Source organism: Tenebrio molitor, chromosome 1 (assembly GCF_963966145.1).
Source record: "Tenebrio molitor chromosome 1, icTenMoli1.1, whole genome shotgun sequence".
Lineage (NCBI taxonomy): Eukaryota > Metazoa > Arthropoda > Insecta > Coleoptera > Tenebrionidae > Tenebrio > Tenebrio molitor.
Genome location: NC_091046.1, coordinates 44,589,060 through 44,609,553, shown reverse-complemented (window position 1 = coordinate 44,609,553; position 20,494 = coordinate 44,589,060). Strand labels below are relative to the sequence as shown.

The 20,494-nt window shown below is 41.1% G+C and overlaps 3 protein-coding genes across 4 annotated transcripts; 1 reads left to right on the top strand and 2 right to left on the bottom strand.

The window, feature by feature from the left end:
* Window positions 1-2,870: 2,870 nt before the first annotated feature.
* Window positions 2,871-7,923, top strand: LOC138135378 (E3 ubiquitin-protein ligase siah-1-like). The gene is made up of 3 exons (XM_069054098.1): window positions 2,871-3,832; window positions 6,992-7,303; window positions 7,431-7,923. Exons 1-3 carry the CDS (start codon window positions 3,824-3,826, stop codon window positions 7,803-7,805), a joined length of 696 nt encoding a protein of 231 aa, XP_068910199.1. The 5' UTR covers window positions 2,871-3,823; the 3' UTR covers window positions 7,806-7,923.
* Window positions 7,924-7,965: 42 nt separating this feature from the next.
* On the bottom strand, window positions 7,966-16,877 carry clu (clustered mitochondria protein homolog). Of its 2 annotated transcripts, none has more exons than XM_069053865.1 (16): window positions 16,390-16,877; window positions 14,318-14,377; window positions 13,543-14,266; window positions 13,257-13,486; window positions 12,036-12,367; window positions 11,770-11,982; window positions 11,544-11,718; window positions 11,154-11,492; window positions 10,895-11,100; window positions 10,459-10,665; window positions 10,304-10,402; window positions 9,409-10,020; window positions 9,233-9,358; window positions 8,961-9,176; window positions 8,595-8,803; window positions 7,966-8,546 (listed from the first exon to the last, which is right to left on the bottom strand). In XM_069053865.1, exons 1-16 carry the CDS (start codon window positions 16,496-16,498, stop codon window positions 8,441-8,443), a joined length of 3,963 nt encoding a protein of 1,320 aa, XP_068909966.1. In that variant the 5' UTR covers window positions 16,499-16,877; the 3' UTR covers window positions 7,966-8,440. The 2 variants fall into 2 exon arrangements, with proteins under 2 accessions (XP_068909966.1, XP_068909971.1); XM_069053870.1 differs by having other exon boundaries at window positions 11,166-11,492.
* A 130-nt stretch (window positions 16,878-17,007) lies between these two features.
* l(2)05287 (WD repeat-containing protein l(2)05287) lies at window positions 17,008-19,870 on the bottom strand. The gene is made up of 9 exons (XM_069053895.1): window positions 19,692-19,870; window positions 19,437-19,641; window positions 18,607-19,383; window positions 18,374-18,558; window positions 18,169-18,323; window positions 17,715-18,080; window positions 17,493-17,665; window positions 17,264-17,443; window positions 17,008-17,155 (listed from the first exon to the last, which is right to left on the bottom strand). The coding sequence occupies exons 1-9, from the start codon at window positions 19,763-19,765 to the stop codon at window positions 17,069-17,071; spliced, it is 2,202 nt and encodes a 733-aa protein (XP_068909996.1). The 5' UTR covers window positions 19,766-19,870; the 3' UTR covers window positions 17,008-17,068.
* Between the last annotated feature and the right edge of the window lie 624 nt (window positions 19,871-20,494).

Here is a 20,494-nt window from a genome sequence, read left to right as displayed (position 1 = left end):
ATGTTACGGTTAAATTGGAGCAGTTGAGATGGGTGAATAATTTTTGATTGTTTCTTCATATAAATTGAATTATTAAAAGAATATTAAATTAATTCTGGCCAAGAGAAATTAGGTATGTATGTACAGTTGCGGACACGGAATTTTAGACGTCAAATTTATGTCAATTCAAAAAATGTCAATGTAAGCCACGCTTTATTGTCATTATGATTGACGTTTGAAACTATTTGACATTTGAAATTTTTGGCATGTCACCATGTCAGTATGATAAAAATTACAAAAATCGAAAGTGAGATTAGTTACACCTAAAGCCAGTTTTACATTTTTATCTCAATCGAATGACAAATCGTCCAAGATTCTGTGTCCGCAATAGTAACTCTAAATAAAACACGTTAAAGAAATGAGATTCCAAACACGACTGACATTATAAAGAGCGTTCAAAAAAATTGTGGTTAAGAAGAATAGTGCTTTTGTTTCCGTTAACGTATGGCGTAACTTCATCAGCTGTCAAATCTTAGATGACAAACTGTCCTAATACCACATTATGGTTTTTATTTTACATCAATGATTTAATTTACAATAAAATCATTAGCAAAGTGAGGTTCTGTAGCTAGAAAAAATATCAAATCTCCCTGCTCAGAGGACCTACGATTGTGAAAGAGTGAGAAGCTATGGCCTCCTCGACCACAACATTTTGGAACCAGTTAAAATTTTTAAAACTTCAAATTTGTCTGTCGACCATATTCGTAATGTTGCATTCAAATAACAAAACATAGAACAATTCAAATTTTTTCAGTTCAAACAAAAAAATTTGTCGGGTTATAATTATATACTTCTACATTCTACAGTTGAGGAAAAAAAAACGGGAACTGTCAGAATAAAATTGACACATTTTTACAATTTTTTCATAGTTTGAAACCTTCTTACGAGATGATATTTTTAAAAATTATGTAACAGGTATTGTCAAGTAGGCAAATGGACAAATCCAAATTTACATTAGGATAATTTTCGTTTCCCTTTTTTTTTGCAACCAACTGTACTCGTACTTCAAGAAGTTGGCAAATTTCATCTCTTTTTTTACTGATTTTTGATTTATCAATAATTTTAAAGCTAGATTGTGCTAGAGTAGATTGTGCCAGACAAAACAAAAAAATTAAAAACAAACTAACCAAAAACAATTTTCTCAGTAATTATTTATTTTTTTTAATTTTATAATTAATAAATCAATTGAGTTTCACAATGGTTTTCATTTCAATACGGGACAACATAACCTCTACAAATTTTTTTATTTGGCTATTTGCAACACTGCAACCGGATATGTTTTGTTAATTTATTTGACAGATATATGACGCATCATTAATAGGGACAAAATGGTAGGTTATGAGAGTAAAAATTAACGGCAAAAAGAAATTAAACTTGAAGTGCTGAACAATGATCTAAAAATTAAATAAAGGAAATGCCCGAAGTGCCCCCCATTTGGCTCTAAACATAAATTAAGACTTTTTTTAGGCTTTAGAGGATATTCACCAGGATGTTTGATTTAATTTGAAATGTCAATATGACCAATCAAGAACAGAAAGTGTCGACTGGAAAAATTTGACCGTTTTTTTAGCAATTTCACATATTTCAGGGGGCGTAGATTATCTTGATTATCTTCCATATTCGTGTTTTGTGACAGAATTTGGATAAAACAAAAAGCGACTAGATCAAATTTTTACTTTTAAAATTAAGACATTACCAACCGCCACAAAAATCCCCAAATCGACTAAAGTAAAAATGTTTGTTTAAAAACGCCATAAAAAGGGCAAATTACAAAAAATAGTGTAAAAAACTCGTTTCATAAGGCATTTATTCTTTAAAATAACTCGTGGTTGCGGCACTCGTTTTTAAACTTGAATTCGTGCTTCGTCTTATGAAACTTGTTTTTTAATATACTTACTATTGCAAAACCAGCGCAAAACATTGTGTTTTTACAATATAGTTTTTTCGCTCTGCGGCCGAGGATAAACGGATTAAATTTTTAGTTAGTTTTATACCACTCCAAAAGGCAGGTGTTTACGTGTGGATTCTGTGATTTGTGCAAAAATGTTGTGAAAATGAAACGTTTATTTTCGAACATTAAATACACAGATAATTATGTATTGTGTTGTGTGTGAAACGTGCGGGAGTGCTCCTCGAATCCAGAGAATTTCAGTGCGATTTCTTCTTGTGGAGGAACACGAAGAACTTGGTATATTCGATCCCCATTGATACAACTAAAGTTTTGAGAGAACAGGTAGGAAATGCTGCCACAATAATTCGCAATAACAGAGGAATGCTGGAAAGAGTGGAAAAATCAATTCATCGGCGGTTTCATTATTGTATTGACAATAACGGCGGTCCCTTTGAACACTTCTTGTAATGATTAGTGATTATTCTGATTACTTCATCACTTCGCGAGGGTGAAGTTTCATCGTCTAATTCCTGTTGGGATTCAGAATCTCTTCTTCAATTGAAACAGATGCCATTTTGTCATTACCAACATTCTAACCTAACTTTTAAATTTAAGAAAATATCTTTCTTTGACGATATCATTTTATTTATTCCAAAAACTTCAAAGCTATTCAAATGCAACAATTTCTTCCCCCAGACACCAAAATAGTTTGCTAGGGACGCGCACACATCCCCAAAAAATATACACAGACTTCCTGCAACCCTCTTTACTGCATGTTCATTCGCACCCTCATATCCACCCCTCACGGTCCCAATGTGCATATTTAAAAATCACCCTCACCTTAACCCACTCCCACCCTCTTTGAAACAACCCCACCTGCGAGTGCACTTCCCTTTACAAACACAAACAAAAATAAAAATCATCTCATCGGCAGCGAATTAACAACCACTTAAGAAGCAGACACCCGGAACGAGCAAAGTGTTACTCCGTTCCTCTCGGAGCCCCCGCAGCCCTCACATTCATTTTCGAGTGCTAATTTAATTGCCGTTTTATCGCGTTCCGCCTTTTTTCCCACTGTCGTGACGAGCATCCGCGAAAGAGCTTCTTCGCGGCGAAATAATTCCATAATTAGATCGGTGGGAAAAAATTTCGATATTACTTATCCGCTGGCATTAGGGGACTCGCCCCAAATCCCCAATAAATCGCCGGGAAACAGGCTATCAAAGAAACAAATAAAAACGGGTTCCCGCCCGGATCCCACCGGATTATTTAACTGTTGTTTGATTGAAGCCGGTGCGCCAATCTTGCCTGTCACGTTATGACGATCCACCAATTTTCCTCCTAGTTTCTTCTCCAGAACCGGACCAGTCTGATTTGCCCAATCCAGACCCTATTTTTATGATTTGCATTCATATTGGCACTTTAAACTTGACGCGAGTATTCTTTTTCAATTTAAAAGGGCTTCCGGCGAAATATCTTTGCATAATGTGCTCCCGTGTGCCTATTCCTGTTGGAGCGTGGGGGCAAAAACTGGGCTCCACTCGGGGTTGATTGTTAATTAGCAGAAGTCGTACCAATGCTGCGCTCTTCCTCCACTGCGTTATGCAAGCTATCGCTTTCCTGCAATTTAAAACCGAAGCCCACGCTGACCATTTTTTTGGAAAATTTGCATTTTGCAGACAATTTAATCGGAGAACGGGTTATTTATTGTCATTTATTACGATAATTACGCCGCAGAATGTGCGTCCACTGTTTATTAAAGAGCGGACTGTTCGACATAAATCTACCGAAGAATGGGAGGGTTGAGGCTCGTTTCTGTACCAAGGTTTGCTTTCGAACTGTCTTAGTTCTTAGTTTCTCAAGAAAAGTGTGGCCGGTAGCAGAGACGCTGCAATGACAGAGGTAAATAAATATATCTCACTTCATTCCTTGCGGCGAAAGATGTTTAATAAAATTTTTAATGAAGGACTACCTACGTATTTCAGATATTCGGCTGTTGTTGGCAAAAACAAATCTTAATTAATCGTCCTCAGATGCTTTCTCTGGCCTTTCAAAATTAAAATAAATAAAAAAAAGAGTGTGTGCTTAAGACCGCACTACAGAAGTGAAAACTTCTATGGTGCTCGTTACTGATTTTAAGTAATATGTACCTATTTTATAATGTTTTTAAATAAACATCAAAAATCTGTATTTTTCAATAGAAACTGCAAATACGTCCGCTTTTAGAGATACACTCTGGCAAAATTTGTGAGGTTAGGTTTGGATGTTTAAGTTTTATTTTCCTGACGATGATATTGAACACAACACAAGTTTTGATAGCAATACTCTGCATTATGATAATTTGTCCAGTTTCCTTTTCACATTTTGCTGGTTGCTACACAAATTTTTCCAATAGATGAATTGTTGAAGCCATATAATTGACAATTAGGTACTATCGCGGCCATCCAAAAGTGAACGATTTTTTTTTATACGTAGTTTGATATTTACTTTAAATCATAGGCGTCCTAAAATGTCAAAGTTTGACACTAGCGATAAAAAATTTATTGAAACTATTTTTTTTAAATGCCACATCTCTCTCCGATGCAGACAGCTAGGGCTATTGCAAAGCTAGAAGAAAATTGGTCGTTGGCTGCTGTGGCGAGAGAATTACATTGCAGTAAGACTTGCATCTTCAATATAAAGAGGGGTTGGCAAGAAAACAGGCTTGAGAGGCCAATGCGAATAGGTGTTGAAAAGGTTTCTTTACTAAAGTTTACTTTCACTTTAATAATGTATTAATTACTTCTCAGTCTCATTTTTATTATTACAACTTTTTATTATTAAAATAGTAACGCCTGCTGCACGAACGCCAATGAATACAGCCTGATTTAATCTAACGAAAAATACGGAAATTTTCGCAAGCTATCGTTCACTTTTGGATGGCCGCGATTGTACGTATTAAATCCCACATTCATCTGTAAACTTACAATATTTGTCGTGTCTTTATCGTTTATATTATATAAAACTATGCAGGGTATTTCACGAGTGATAATGCGCCTGACGGATTAATAAATTCAACCCACAATACATTTTCAAAAAAAGCCGGACATTTTGATGACAGTAGCCAGCTTTTTTCGGAAGTATAGTGTGGGTTGCATTTTAAATTACGTCAGGCTCATTATCACTCGTGAAATATCCTGTATATATATACAGTTACTCCTGCAGCTCTGTACTGAGGTCAGTCAGGTCACAACACAACGTACAATGAAAATTTAAAATTGACAAGTGACGCACAGTTGATTGTTTTTCGCTCGCTCCGCTAAAAAACTCGACTCCCTTGATTTTAGCTTACCGTGTCGTGCTGCGAACGATTTTACCGTGTCGCATGAAACTAATTCACTGCCCGGGAATAAAATGCATGTGGCGCGCCTAAAGAAGTTTTCACTTGAAAAATATTCGAATTTTCTCTTAATTCAGGAGACAAAACCAGTCGATACAAATGTTTATTTCTTGCAGTCGAGCAAACCTGTCTCGGCTGTAAATCCAAATTATTTTACTTTTACACCAGACGCGAAATTATAAACGCAAATGATTTGCGTTGAGTTCTGTTCTTATTAAAACAAACGCGAGTCACTCTTGGATAATTGGGTAATCTGCATAAAATTGACAAGAATTAATAGAGTTTCAAATGTAATTTGGCATCATTGTATTAACATAAATCCGCGATGTTAAAAAGTTTTCAAGACTTGTGTCTCCCTCTCGAATTAATTATTTCACTTGGCTTTATTCTTACGGTTTTGTATTTTTGTTTTGAATTTATATTTACAAGGACTTGACATGACAGACAAATCGAGCGCAATTACCAACTCCCTCCATAACTCTCACTTAGCAGACATCTCTTGAATGAGTTATTAAAGCACATATTAATTTCGCGAGATACCTGTTCGCGCCCTGTAGTCTCCAGTTCAATAAGTGGGCGACGTTATTAGGCATTGTGTCCTGAAAATTCGAAATATTCGCCTATTACCTGTGTGATTAATTTTTGTTTTGTCCTTTGCAACAGAACTAAACTGTGTTTAATTTGAGATTTCGGTGAAATTTTCCTTTGACGTTTAATACACGTGCCGTCGTAAAACAAAACTCATTTGTGCTTGTAAAATAAACCGTGATAGCTTTGCATTTTAATTTTAAATGTTCATGCATGCGACATTTCGGAATTTCATATTCTTTTATTGATTAAACGGATTTATTATATTTTATCGCTTCATCACCAGAAACCGCGTTTTCAATCCTTTTACGCTGAAATTGTAATTTATGGAAATTCGACACGAAAAACCAAAAATAACTGTGTTGCGTGCACTCAACCGTTAATGAATATTTTTCATTAATCTTTTTAATTAATTTTTGTAGGATGCAACTGCCACGCGCGCAATCTAATTATCTAATTTGCAAAACTGGACTTTGATTAGCCACATCAAATTCTCAATGAAAAAATGGTATTATTTCGTAGTACATCTTTAAAGTATGTTTACAAAACAACTAAAAAAATTGAGCCAATGAAATCCAATATGGTGGTTACAAACTGAAAGCTCTGATAAAACTTTAATAGGTCGTAACATTTCCAGAACTCGTTAAACACGGGACGAAAATTTAGATGATAATACTTTTTATGGTTTCAGAGTAAGTTAAAAGAGAATAAAATTTTCAGTGTCGTTTCATGAAGCTCAGGTAGATTGTTGACTTGGGATATGCAACCAGTAATACACCCAGAACATAACTGAATAAAATTTCCCTTGGTACAATTTATTAAAAAAAAAATTTAATTGATCTCGGCTACCGACACAATTGTAAAATGTTCCGAATCGTAAAACCTACGTACTGGTCTTTATCTTTGAGCTTTTGTCCTGCACCGCCCCCAGATAACCACGCACACTAAAACCCCAAAGAAATAAAGACCTCATCAGCAGAACGATAAACCGCCCCCACTTACCTCACCCCCGTCCAGGTCCTGCCATAAACGCAACCCTCTCGATCACCCTCGACTTTACGCCCTGTCAATATTTATTTTTCTGTTATTTCCAGATAAGACGGTCGTTACGCCTCAAAAGCAAAGAGTTGCCGACAATCCGCCCCCGGGCTGGAGTAAACTTCTCCCGGAAGTCCTACGGCAGCTTCACCATCGAGGCGTCGCTGCAGGACTGCAAGTACAAGTACCGCGGCTGCAAGATGAGGCTTGCCGGCGAAGAGCTGGAAACGCACCAGAAGCAGTGTCGCTTCCGGTGGTACCGATGCGAAGGCCGCAAGTTCGCGGGGTGGGATTGCAAGTGGAAAGGGTACTACGAAGACGTGATGCACCATTTCAAGAAGATTCACCCCGAGAGGACCTACATGAAGGTCTGACACCGATGCGACGACTGAGTAGGCTTTGAAGTGTTGACAGATGTCAAAAATAGCTTGTCAGAGTGACATTTGTATTTATTTCATTTGATCGAAAGAATACATTTTTTGTGTTTGGTCTCAGGTGGAGAACGTCATCGACATGAGCGTCTCCTTCGACAGCGACTCCTACGACATCGAGCTGATCCGGAAGCGCAACCGCCTCTTCTGGTTCAAGCACCGGCTGCTGAGCGAGGAGAGGGCGGCGTACTGGGTGTGCCAGTACGTGGGGCCTCAAGACGAAGCCGTCAGCTACTGCTACGAGGTGGTAATCAGCGACGACGTCCGGAAATTTGCCGTAACCGAATTGTGTCACACGGACGCCGTCGACGCAAATGAAATTTACGAATCCGGGAAGTGCGTCGTCGTGACGTTCGATCAGATGAAGAGCTTGATGACAGGCCCGGGAGAAATTCAGCTCTATTTCAGGATCAAGAGGAACGTGAAGGCGAAGCGGTGAAAATAATTCCGCTCTGGTCGATCGGCCCGGGAGACGGCGTTGTTGCCGCCTGATTAGGTATTACAAAGCAATTAAATAAACAAATCCGGTCGGACGGGCCGCAAAAACTGGAAATTAATTGGTGTTTTTGTGAGGGTCGAGGCGAATCGAAGGACGACAATGTAATCAACTGGATTTATTTTAACAAAATTTAGATTACAAAAAAAACCTAACTATCATAGAAAACTGCACCTTACTAAAGTTGGCGCATCAAATGAAAATACAATAAAAAATAATTTCCCCGCTGTTCAGGCAACATGCATGTTTACCAAAATTGATTAGTGTTAATCACAAATTTAACTACGATTAGATAGATATTCATTGCGTATCACAAAAACAACAGCATCGTTTCGCATTAACTTACAACAACAACAGCGCAGTACTTGGGAAAATCCACAACACTAGATCACTCGAAAAACGTACACCTTTTAACAACGATTTATAATAGTGGAAGGCAGTTTCTTACTTTTGACTAGTATTACGTTGAGCGATAAAAATGCATGTTACTGACTTGTAGGAAAATGCACGCACAAGAACCACTACAAATGTACTAACGAGACGTCTATCCTTCAATTCCTATTACAACTAAAAATCCTCTAATTTTCCAAAGCTTCCGGTTTCGTCTTCTCATCTTCCGCTTCGTTCTCCTCGGTCAACTGTCTCTTCTCGATCTCGGCTTTGAAATTCTCTATATCTTCTTGACTGCAACCGCGGCGTTAAAACAACAATCGCACTACTCGATCCACTCACCTTATTTGAACAAACAAAATTCCGTTGATTACGTTTAACATGTCCAAGACTGAACTCATGGAAGGCGGTTGAATTTGAATTGGTGGCAGTGAAGCTCCGTTTTTACCTGTATATATCTCGTTCATTTTTTTCTGCAACACTACAGCCTGCTGCGTCAAGTGTTTCAAGCACTCCGATGATTCTTTAGTCTTTTCGTGGTTTTCTCCCAGCTAACACAAACAACAATCGATTAAAAACAGCCCCCTTCCGGGATTTCAATTTTGTCAAGTTGCCAGCATCGACCGATCTGTCACTAAACTGACGTATCAGTCGTGGCTAACTTCGCAGCAGTAAATGCAACTATTCGTTGTCTTTTTGGCCACTTACTTGCTGTTTGTAGATGGCGTACGCTTCTTTTTCGTTGGCGAGGGCGTTGCGGAAGTTGCCGGTGCAACTCTGGGTCCGCGCCACCAGGTGATAGGTAACAGCGACTTTGAGAGATTTGGCCCCGTAATATTTGATATTTAAAGCTAAGGCCTTTTCTAAGAAACGCAAAGAAAGGTCGTACTCGCCGACGGCGTGAAGAATTAAACTGATATTGCTCTTGAAACGGAAAGATTTGTGAGATTCGTCGTTTTACTCCGGTCGAGTCTACTTACATCGAGCAAGGCAACTTCTGGGTGGTTCTCGCCGCACACCAGCACAGCTAGATATCTCGCCCTGTACAACAGCTTGAGGGCGGTGCTGACTTGGCTGTTGGCGAAGCAATATAAGGCGAGGTGTGCCTGAAAACCGAAAACTACACTAACCCCCTCTCGCGTCGACCCCGACTCACATATTCGGTGATGGTGTAGGGGTGGTCGATCCCGTTGACCCTCTCCGACATCAGCACGGCTTTCTGTTGGTACGCCATGGCCTCCGTGTGTTCCCCCATGATGTAGTTCAGCCGGGCGATCATTCGCAAGCACTGGGCGATCTCCGGGTGCATGACCCCGTACACGTTGTTCAGCAAATTCAACGCTTCGCTGATCAGCTCGTAGCCGTCTTTCAGGTATCCCTGCTGGATCTTGTTCTGTCCCGTCGTGTAGAAATTGTAGGCGTCCGTCGCCCTAGGATTGATGTGCTTCACTATGGGGAAGATGTTGAGGATGTCCTCCTCGTAGAATATCAACTTGTTCTTGGACTCGAAGTGGTAGTCCCTGAGCAAGATCTGGGTGCCGGTCTTCAGACAGAACCCTCTCAGAAGCGATATTTTCTGCAAGGAGTACGTCTCGATGGCGGCGTCGATGTCGTTGGTCGACAGTTCGTAGTCGAAGTACGATTTCAGCTCCTGCTTCAGCTGGGACCAGAGCGATTTCGGGGTGAGATTCGCCCATTCGTTATTGTCGTTGCAAGCGAGAGGGTTCATCTTGCCGCGGCGTTTGTTGCGTTTCCTGTTATTTTTGCTCTAAAAGGAAAAGAAAGAATCATTCGGCCGGTCGGGACGCGATTTATTTTTGTCCCCAGTTCAAGGAGATCCGACATATTACAGTTTTGTCAAAATGTGGCTATTTTAGTTCAAGGACGAGCGACGCTTGAAATAAAAAGCGACAGTGGAAACTAACTGAATATGTATAAATAGACCAGATTATGACACTGTTTTTATAACTTCCAAAGTTATTCAATACACATTTTACACGTGCCGCCATTCACGTTAAAAAATCCTTAACGTTCACCTTATAAAGACTCACCTCGTCTGTGCCTTGCAGAGGATTTGGGACTTGTCCTGAATAGAGGAAGCAATTCAAGAAGTGAGCAATAGCTATCGACAAGTTCATCATTTCCGATCCCTGAATCGAAATCACGATTTAGAAATATTATCGACCCATTACGAGCAACAACAAACCTGCAAATACACGGTAAAAATGTGTTTGGCCGCTCTCAACAACAATTCAGCCACTGCGATACTCTGCAAATACTCCAGCTGTTTCACTTTTGCTAATAAATTCGTGACTTTGCCCAAATATCTAATGTTTATGCCGCGATTGTGCATTGCTTCGGAAAGGGTGAAACCGTCCATCGGTGCCGAAGAGTGATCCAAGCAGTCGCGAATCTACAAACGAATAAACTTTTACTTCTGACATTTAACAAATCAAGAATTTCGCGGCAAACTTCCATTAACCACTAATAAGTAACAATGGAAAGTCTCAAGGTCAGGTGTCAACCATATGTGCTACGTAAGAACAACGAATAAATAAAGTAGATGCTTTTTGCCTAGTTGGCAAATGGCCGTCGCGTGACCTTGGGGCTTCACATGTGCCCTCTCACGCCCCCGGACTTACAAATGTTGGAATTTGAACCGTGAGCAAAAATTCGGCCGCATCCTTGACGAGTTGCCTCTGGCTCTTGATCGGCGGATCCAAATGATCACAGTGTTTGATTCCGGGCGAGTACACGTCGGGATTGAATCGAATGTCGAATTCCGTGTCCTTGAGAGAGCCAACAGCCACGGCCGCCGTCTTCACGATGTTCTTGGTGCTCTCCTCAACTGCAATTCTTCAATGTATCAATTCAACTTGGAACAAAACGAAAATGCCATACGTTCGATCTTACTACCGTCGGTGATGCTCTCGACGATCTTCTTCGCCTCCTCGTCCTCGATCTGATCGTTTTTGTCGGCGTTTTCGTCGACCTTCGCTTCGCCCTTCTGGTCACCGCCTTTGTCAGTCTTATTTTCTTCGATTGCCTGATTGTTATTAAGTTTGACGTCGCCCTTGCGTATGTTCAACTGTTGCAAGTGATATGCCGCGTATTTGATAAACATCATGTAGCGCGAGTCGACGAAGCTGTCGATCAACTCTTGGCGCAAACAGCACAACTTGTGCTTGTGCTTGATCGGAAAACCCAACAGCTTCACTTCTTTACTTAACTCTTCGTCCACTGAAACAAACATCGTGACAAACAAACCCAACGGCGGATGTGACGAATTACATTGCAAAAAGTTCACATCTGGAGGGAAAGTCCTCAGCAAGTCCAAAATGTAGTGTCTACCGTCATTCCCTATGATCCCTTTACATTCGACGCTCGAACACAGTTCGACCGGTTCGTCCTTGTCGTTAAGTACATGATGAGGTAATATTTTCAACTGTTGGCCGGCTTTGTTCAACTAAAGACAAAAGGAATTATACTTGTGCGAGTCACTTCTGGAAAAAATTACCAAATCTAAGTATTTGGGGTGGGTCAGGACGGTCTTGCCAAAATCGATGGAACCGTACACGACTGACTGTTCCTGTTCCCGCTCCAAAATCCCGGGGATTATCGACTGAGCCGTAACTCTATAGCCTCTATAGTCGATGACCACGGTACCCAAAGTAAAGAGTCCCGGCAGGTCTACGGCGCTGTAAACGCGAACACCTTGCAAGTCGTTTCGCTAAAAACGCAAAAACAATTTATAAGAGAAGAGTGTAAAGTGGAGACACCTACAGGTGCCACAAAAGCGGCCGCGTCCCCTCCCAACTCCTTGTAGTGATCCCTCACGTCGAAACCGAGCGAGAAGAAGATATTGTTCCAGATGAACATCTGCATCTTGGCCTCTTCGCCCGGATTTATCGCCATCACGTTCCCGTCGATCACGGCCATGGCGCCTCTCGTGGCGGCCGCCACGAAGTCGCTGTGCACCTTGAAAATCGCCCTCTCGCGGAGGAGGCGCTCCGGCAGAGTCTTCCTCGGCAGCTCTCTCGTAGTTTGCAGTTCTTCGTTCCAGTCTCTGGTCTGGCCGGGGATGTGCTCCTCGTAGCCCAGTTTCGAGGAGAACGCTGAAAGGAAGGTCGGTGAAGGTCATACTTGACCGAAAAAATCAAATATGCAACATGATCAACAAAATAACGGCTGCAGAAAACGTGTGGCGCTAAATAAAAGAGACGGTACAATGAGGTTAGAAATGTCAAATTTTTGCCAAATGTCAAATTTTTGCCGAAAACAAGGTTTTCTTAAATTCGGTCACTATTTTTTTCGCACCAATTTCGAAAATAAGATGCCATCATGAATATTTTCTGTTTTCTAGTTAAAATCAATTTTTGGGTGCATCGGACGTAATCTTCGACAAAAGTAAAATTCTTAAATATCTGCGCCCGAGGTGTGGTAAACATAAATATAAATAACACAAACTATAGCCAGACTTGCATATTTACTTGTAGAAAGCTATTTTGCACTTTGCCAACATTTTTTTTAACTCCATTTGCAAATTTTCATAGTCGACACTCTCTGGAAAGGACTAAACGTGACAACTTTTCGTAAGTTGGCAGCAATGTACAGAAACGTCAAATGCACAATTTGGGGTTAACTGTGGCCAAGTTATTTTGTTGTAAGGGCGGTTTAGTTCTACTTTTCATTAAATAGGATCAACGCAAACAAAATAGTCTCACAATGGGACTCTACTGTTCACTTGTTCGGCTGATTTCAAGCGAAATTTTCATGAATTATAACTAATTTTTTGAAAACGGTGTTCCAAATTTCCAGACCTTCGATTATTTAAAAATTAAACGCACAAAAAATTGAAAAAACCGCTACAATTTCGTCAATATTTACAAATGCTTTAGCGAATTCATTTGAAAAAATAGAGACGAGAAAGTACAACCTTGTCAATTGTTAGTAATTTTGTTAAATTTTTAGACAGATCCAATGGTGAATTCTGATTGGACTTACTGTCTTCGGCCCTGATGGCATCAATGGTATGGTCCATCATGGGCGCCGTCCACGTGTACAGCTGATACGGCGTGGCCACCCTCTCGAACGGGTGCCTCTGACTCCTCTTCTTCTGCAAGAGGGCGAAATTCCGCTTGAACTGGGGCGAAATTTGATTGAGTAACTCTATCAAAGAATGGCACAAATGACTAGGAGTGGCTGATTTAGGATTGAATTCTTCCGCCGTAGACCTGCAAGGAACACCCATCGATCAATCAATCGAGACCCACCCCCAGAGGAGACCTACTGGTTGATGTAGAAACCGCGCGAGCACGCCGATATGTAGTAGTGCTTATCCTCTAACGTGACCACGTAGAGGTACATAAGATCGCCGTGGATCTTTCGGTACCCCGGGGGCGGATTCCACGCCGACGTCGTCAACACCTTGACGCACTGCGCCACCTTCTGGTCCTTGAGCTGGGGCTGCAGCGCCGTCAGCGGCCGATCCTTGCTGTCCGGCATGATGTAATCCGGAGGCGTACAATCGACGCTCTCCGGGCGCATCTTCTTCTTCTCCAAGATGTCGCCCTGCGTGACGGTGTTGAGAAAACTCAAAGAACTGCACTCGGTCCCGTTGTACGCGTCCGCCGGGTCCAGGGACTTGAGCAGGTCTCGCACGTGTCTGACGTGGATTCGCGCCTCGCGCATCGTGTACGGCTCCTCCACTACTCTGATCAGCGAGCCCTCTTTCAGCCCCTCGATGTTCTTCAGCTCGGCGAAGTTGTCCAAAGTGTTGCCGTCGAGCTGCAGCGAGAAGCACGTCCTGTGGCAGCTGTCCTCGCGGTCCATCAACAGCTGGTGGATCTCCTGCACCAGCTCCATGCTCGACACTTGGATGTCGAAGGGCTCGGCGCCGGGACTCACGATCTTCACGGAGAAACCTACGTCTTGGATGAACACCACCTCGTCCTTGCTCTTGCTCTCGTCGAGCTCTTTCTTCTCCGACTCTTCGGCATCTTTGGTCTGTTTCTCTGCGAACCGAAATTTATTACTTTGACGGGGTGGGCGAGGGGGGCTCCTACCTGGAGTGGCGTCCACGTGACCGTTCTGTAGCGGTGTGTCGACGCTGTTGCCGTTGACAACTGAAAAACAGATTGAATCTTCACAAGACTTCACAGCAAAAATCGCTAATTAGACGAGATAACTGCTCCAAAAATAATCCTTATGTATTTACATTATTATCAACGGAGATTAATTCGGCAAGTTCTCTTTTACCTTGAAAGTACTTAACACAGTTATATATTGAATTTAATGACAAACATGCACCGAAAATAGAATCGGCTACTCGCGCAATGTTTGCGCTACCATCGAAACACATAATGAACAAAAACGGAATTTTTTGGGGCTGCCACCTTCCAATATTGTCATTGACAAGACGAGTCGACGAAATCTGACTTTGTGAATGGGGTTTTATAGTTATTTACTTATTTATTTAACGAGTTCGTGTGTAAATTGGGCTTTTTTAAGGCCCACGAGTGCCAAAAAAAGTCCAATTTACACAAGAATGAGTTGAATGCAACGTTTTTTTTTTGTTCGACGACCCCCTTAAAAGCTCCAAATCGCTTAAAATCTTTAAAACTAACTTGACATTTCGTTTTGACAAGCTGTCAAATTTATCAAAATCTGTTCACATAGGAGAAAATTCTGAAATTCTGACAGTGTCGAACAAAAAAAAAAAAAATATGTCAAACTGTTTAACAAAATCTTTAAGTACATTCTTTTTTTCTACCACGCAAGGCTCGTTTCTTGTACTTAGCTACACGACAAATCGAATATCAATGTCACAACAACACTTTTTCAGTTTTTACGTTAAAAAATAATTGATTGGTTGAGGTCAGAGCGTATTTCTACCTTGACTAACAATTCTACGGTTTGAAGTTAAATCGGTCACAAAACACCGAAAAATCAATCAGCTCGAACAAAAATAAAATTATCAGACAATGAACTGGTTTCACTTGGTTTCCTTCCACCAAAACAAATGTCCAGCCACACATAAAAGTGGTCAAAAAGTAGCTGGAGCTGGTGTTGTGAAATCGCCAGCATAACAACCGGATTACAACCGTATCGGATTTTGGTAAAAATCGAATTTAAAAAGTTCCGTCAGTTCCCTCAGGTCTAATTTAAAAATCCTCCTGGAACACAGCTCTGACCAAGCTTCAACAAACAATGCGTTTTTCTAGGCACAAAAGCTCTGCCTGACACATAATGCAGAGTGTTAAATTTTAATGAGCGATTGTTTACGTCAGGGACGGTTATTTTCGACTGTTCCCAGAACGAAAGACGTTTACTATCTATGTAAAAAAAAATGAGACAAGACACGTGGACGAATGTTTGCATTTCATTTGCAACTTATTATTCACAATGACTTCTCCCTTTCAAATGACCTTAGATGTTTGTTAGGTGCCACCAAAACATGATGAACTGTGCGAAATCAGAATTTATCGCAAGTTGACTTGACCGCTACGATGAAAAACTGTCAATTTTGACGTTTTTGGAAGAGGTTAACGTGACGCCGGCTGAAGCTAAGACATGGTTTTAAGAAGTGACAGAAGATTTGGATTGTCTTTGTTTCTTAATAATGCGTGCCGATCAATGATGACCTGAATGTTTTATAATGAAATGTTTCTTGATAGATTAATTCAGCACTATTAAGATTGCCATCTTACTAAGTTGATACGAAGGGGGGTCGACATTGTTGGTATAATTGAATAGGGATAAGGTTGAACGGCCCTTGGCAAACATCCGGCTTTAAAATGGTCGGTGTTTGAGCGTTCAAACAATAATGACGATGCATACATAATAGGACAAAAAAGGCCGAAGTGATAAGACTGGCACCGTACCGTGTACCACTTCTTACAAATAGCATACCGGCTTATACAAGAGCCAAGGTCCAAGTTCATCAATAAATATCTGTCGTAAATCGGAAAAGATATCACCGACGGTTTCCCAACATGGTGCGGCCCCCCCTTGGCACGCGGCGACGCCGCCGGGGCCCCAAAAAGCCCGTTTTTCCTGCGAGCCGGTTACGTAACAGTGTCGTAATAGCGTCCGGCACCCCAAACCCGGCCCTCGCCCCGCACACAATTCCACTGACCTGCAATTTTGCCCTCTTCAGGTTTATTTTTACTGACTTTGTCGACTGCATCGTTTAGGTTATTGTTGGTCGTGGGTTCGGAAGTGTTCACCGCTGCACCAAGAGCCATTTTGTACACCGCACAATATCACACAGCCGTCCTCGTTTCGAATTTTACACGGGTTTAGTTCGCGTCTGTAATTTAAAAAAATGTCCAACGATACGATATTTTACAGCGACAGGAACATTTTGTTTAGCACGTGCTTCGAAAATAACCCCCCCTAAGCGCACTCGATTTAGTACAGGCGCACATCGCTGCCGAGCGGAACGCACTATAAGTGGACGCCCTTTGCACAAACAATTAATTTTAGAGCGCCGATTTTTGCGAACACGGCCGGACGGAAATTCAAATGTGACAGGTGTCAAAAAATATTTCGAGTGTTTTTCGGGGGACAGGCGCGGCCGATGCGATCCGGAAAATTCCCGGGTCGACGGTTCTTACGTAAGGTTGAGCAAAGATTTACGAAATTGCGACAAATCATGGTCAGATAAAGCGCGATGACGTCCGGAGGTTCGAAGCTGACGTCTCGTCGGGCCCCCAAAAGATGGATCAGGATTCGGGCAAAGGGATAGGCAACCAACAATGCCAACTTAATTTTATTTATAAAACATTTTATTTTATTTATAAAACACCTCATTTCTAATCTCTCTGGAGCACCATCGACCTCAATAGCGAACCGCACATCAGCCTTATGGGGATCATCGTCTGGATCGGGGCCTCCAAATACTGAAACACACTCCATTACTACCACCTTGACAAATACAAATTACAACCTGTCATTTTTGACATAACTCTTTAATCCTGTTTAAACCCTTTCAGCGATCCTATACAAACCTTTTTCAAAATTTTCCGTCCCACGTCCTTCTCGTAGAGATGTTGAACAGGCTCTTTCCCTTTACTTTTATCTGACTGCGCCTGTGGAATTGTCATACTGAACAGTGAACCAGTAACTTCATCAATTTTACTAGGAGTAGCAACAACACTCTCGTCTTCAGCACCTAAACAGTACAATACCTGCAACAAATCACTATAAGCCACTTTCACCCCAACAATTAAAACCTACCTTCTTGTCGTCAATAAAATAAATTGGTGACCTCTGAAACCACCTCAATCGGATATCGTTGCTGTATTTAGTTGGCACAAAAGCCGCACCGCAGATCGTTCTGTGATGTGTGTGTTTTAAGAGTGTCATGCTTGAAAAAACGGGTTCAGGTGAATTTGGAGCGAACACGAAAACTGAAAAATATCATAAAGACGCCGTTCAAAACTGCGCAAACGCACTTACTTGCGTTTTCTTTTGTTATTATTGCCATATTCGCTGTGACAGGGTCTGCCATCAAGAGTGAAACATGCACCGGTACAGTCCACATCATGGTCAACGTCAGCAGGTTCCAGACGCTCAATCTTTCGTCGCTCGCTGCCACCAACAGATGACACTGATTGCTCGTCCCAAACTCCACTTGCGTGATTTGTTTTTTAAAAATGGGGTGCCCCAGGGAACATTTCAGTTGACAGGAATCTGGAACCCACGTGGTCACGATGCTGTCAAAACTCACTGCCACCAGTGAGCCGTCGGTCGAGAAAGAAACAGCTCTGCACGGGAGGTCGTGATAATATCCAACGCGGAGACCTTTCCAAATTTCGGTTTTGGCTAAAATTAAAATTTGAAGGTCGCGCTATTCGGGATGAATTTCGGCGCCATTGTGACCAACTGTCGGCGCCAAATTTAAAATACTTACTACCGACATTTTCCGTTTCGGTCAAGAACCACACGTAGAACTTTTTATCTCCTCCTACGCTGACAAACTTTAATTCTTTGCTGTCAGTCGGTGGGAAAGCAATGGAATTTATGTAATTCTCGTGAGGGTTCTCCACAGCCGTGTTCAATTTAAAACTGCAACATTTACGTGATGATTTGTCAACAACAAAAAAATTAATTCTCACTTTTGTTTGCGGAAATCAAATTTCCAGAATTTCATCCTCAACTCGTGCGAAAACTCCGGATCGTCGCGACTTTCAACGGTGACCATCCACAATCCGTTCTTGCTGACCGCGATCTTCGAGACTTGCGTATTTTCGATGTTACAATTGCGCTCGCTGCTTATTTTATTTTGTCCCACGACGTCCACCTAACGATTCACAATATTTTTATTGCGAAACAAAACGCATTTACTTACATTGTACAACAGGCTGTTGTCATTTGTCGAGTAAAACTGGACCTGGCCCACGTTCCCGTTCATTACGAGGGCCCTAGTTCTGGGATCGTAGACTATCCCGGTTTGAAAATTATCGCCGATGACTAAATGCTGGATCAAGCTGACGCTGTCTAATTTAGAATCTAAGATTCTTACAGCATTGTCCTCTGTAGAGACGGCGATGAATTTGTTGTTTGTCGACACAGAAATCTGGGCTATAGTTGACGGCAATCTCGGCAAGAATTTTTTTTCTAGTGGGTTGTGAAGTTGCCACCTGACTAAAACCGATTCGTTACCGCCGCTGTAAAAGTGACTACCGATCGTAGAAAACCCCAAACACCTAACTGGGAGAGTATGCCAGTGAAACACAGCTTGTGATGGTTCATTAGAAAATATTTTTTGCCATGCCACCACCCTACCAGTGTTGTCACCCGTCAAGATTATTTTCTCGTCTGGGTGACAAGCCACACGCGTAAATTCTCTACTTTGTTCAATGCAATGATTGTAAGTTTTTAATAGGTTCTTGTACATTACAACATTTAAAACACGCCCATGTACAATGGCAAAATATTTGCTGCCACAAAAATCTATGTGGAATTGATTTGAATTGATCTTTAGATTGTACTGTTGATTTGTTTCCTCGAGTAAATCATACACACAGAAGCAGACTGCCCCTGTGTCCTTGAAAGAAATCAGCGCCTTGAGGTCGCCCTCTGACGGTATAATATGGAAAGTCACTATTTTATCCTTCTTAATTTTCTACAAGAAAATCGAATTAAACAGTTCTATACTAAAAAATAGTGGCAACTGACCTTATTAAAAATTTTGAAGTAGGTAACAACCTTCCACGTGACCACCTCACCAGTGTAGGAACAGGCGGTGATGCATTCGTGCGAATCATAGTAGTGCACCCCAAAACCCACAATGTGATTTTTCACTCCTTTAAACTCGGCGAACAAAATCCCCGTTTTGCTGTTGTACCCCAAAATTTTGTTCCTCCAGGCGACATACACGTTCCTGAAAGACCGTCAACTTGATAAAGTACTAAAAAGAATTGATAGACTTACTCAGAACTATGCGAAAACTGCGGTGGGAGCTCTACAAAGGAGCCCCCGGCTTTAAAACCCACTTTAACTTCCATTTATTTGACAACTGTGTTGAGGAATTCGAATTGAATTGAGGTTATGTCGTTATGTGGCAAAACCAACAACATGCGATGATGGGATGATAACGCGATCCCACGTTGAATGCAGTACGCGATCGTTTAATAAATAAAGTAGAAGTAAAAAATAATTTCAAAAAGTTACAACGAAAATATTGTTAATAATCGCAATTATACTCCATTCTTTATCTTGGTGAGTGGTCGATGCGATCAAGCAAATCATTTGTAAGTTTTACTTTTTGCTCAATGCTGTCATTCAGATTCAGAATCTTAATCTTCGTCAAGCATTCATGTCCAAATCTCGCGATCTTATGCTAGGATATTATGTCATGTCGCGAAATGTAAATATATAGGGTGTTTTTGAAGCCATATGCAACTGGAATTCGCTGCCTTACGGTTACAGCCCTTTCACAATGGCGTTAACGTTACGTCGATGTTAAAACGTTAGTGTTAAGGCCCATACACAATGGCGTTAACGTTACGTCGATGTTAAAACGTTAATGTTAACGTTAGATCTAGAAATTCAAAATTACATGTATTTCATTGTAGACCTTTCACAATGACGTTATGATGAAAATTAATGTTGCATGATATTGTTAGCGTTAACGTTAGTCCTAGAAATGTTCTGGATTCTTAACGTTACATTCTAACATTAGCCAACGGAAATAATTTATAAAAAGTACTGAAATACATGTAATTAGATCTAAC

Excerpts from the sequence above, each read along its gene's own strand:
- LOC138135378 (XM_069054098.1), top strand. Across the intron at positions 7,304-7,430 it reads CCGAGAGGACCTACATGAAG|GTGGAGAACGTCATCGACAT; the intron begins GTCTGACACCGA and ends GTTTGGTCTCAG.
- clu (XM_069053865.1), bottom strand. The coding sequence starts at position 16,498 with ATGGCTCTTGGTGCAGCGGTGAACACTTCCGAACCCACGACCAACAAT. Across the intron at positions 13,487-13,542 it reads CGCGGTTTCTACATCAACCA|GTCTACGGCGGAAGAATTCA; the intron begins GTAGGTCTCCTC and ends TGTTCCTTGCAG. Across the intron at positions 10,666-10,894 it reads CGGTTCAAATTCCAACATTT|ATTCGCGACTGCTTGGATCA; the intron begins GTAAGTCCGGGG and ends ATTCGTTTGTAG.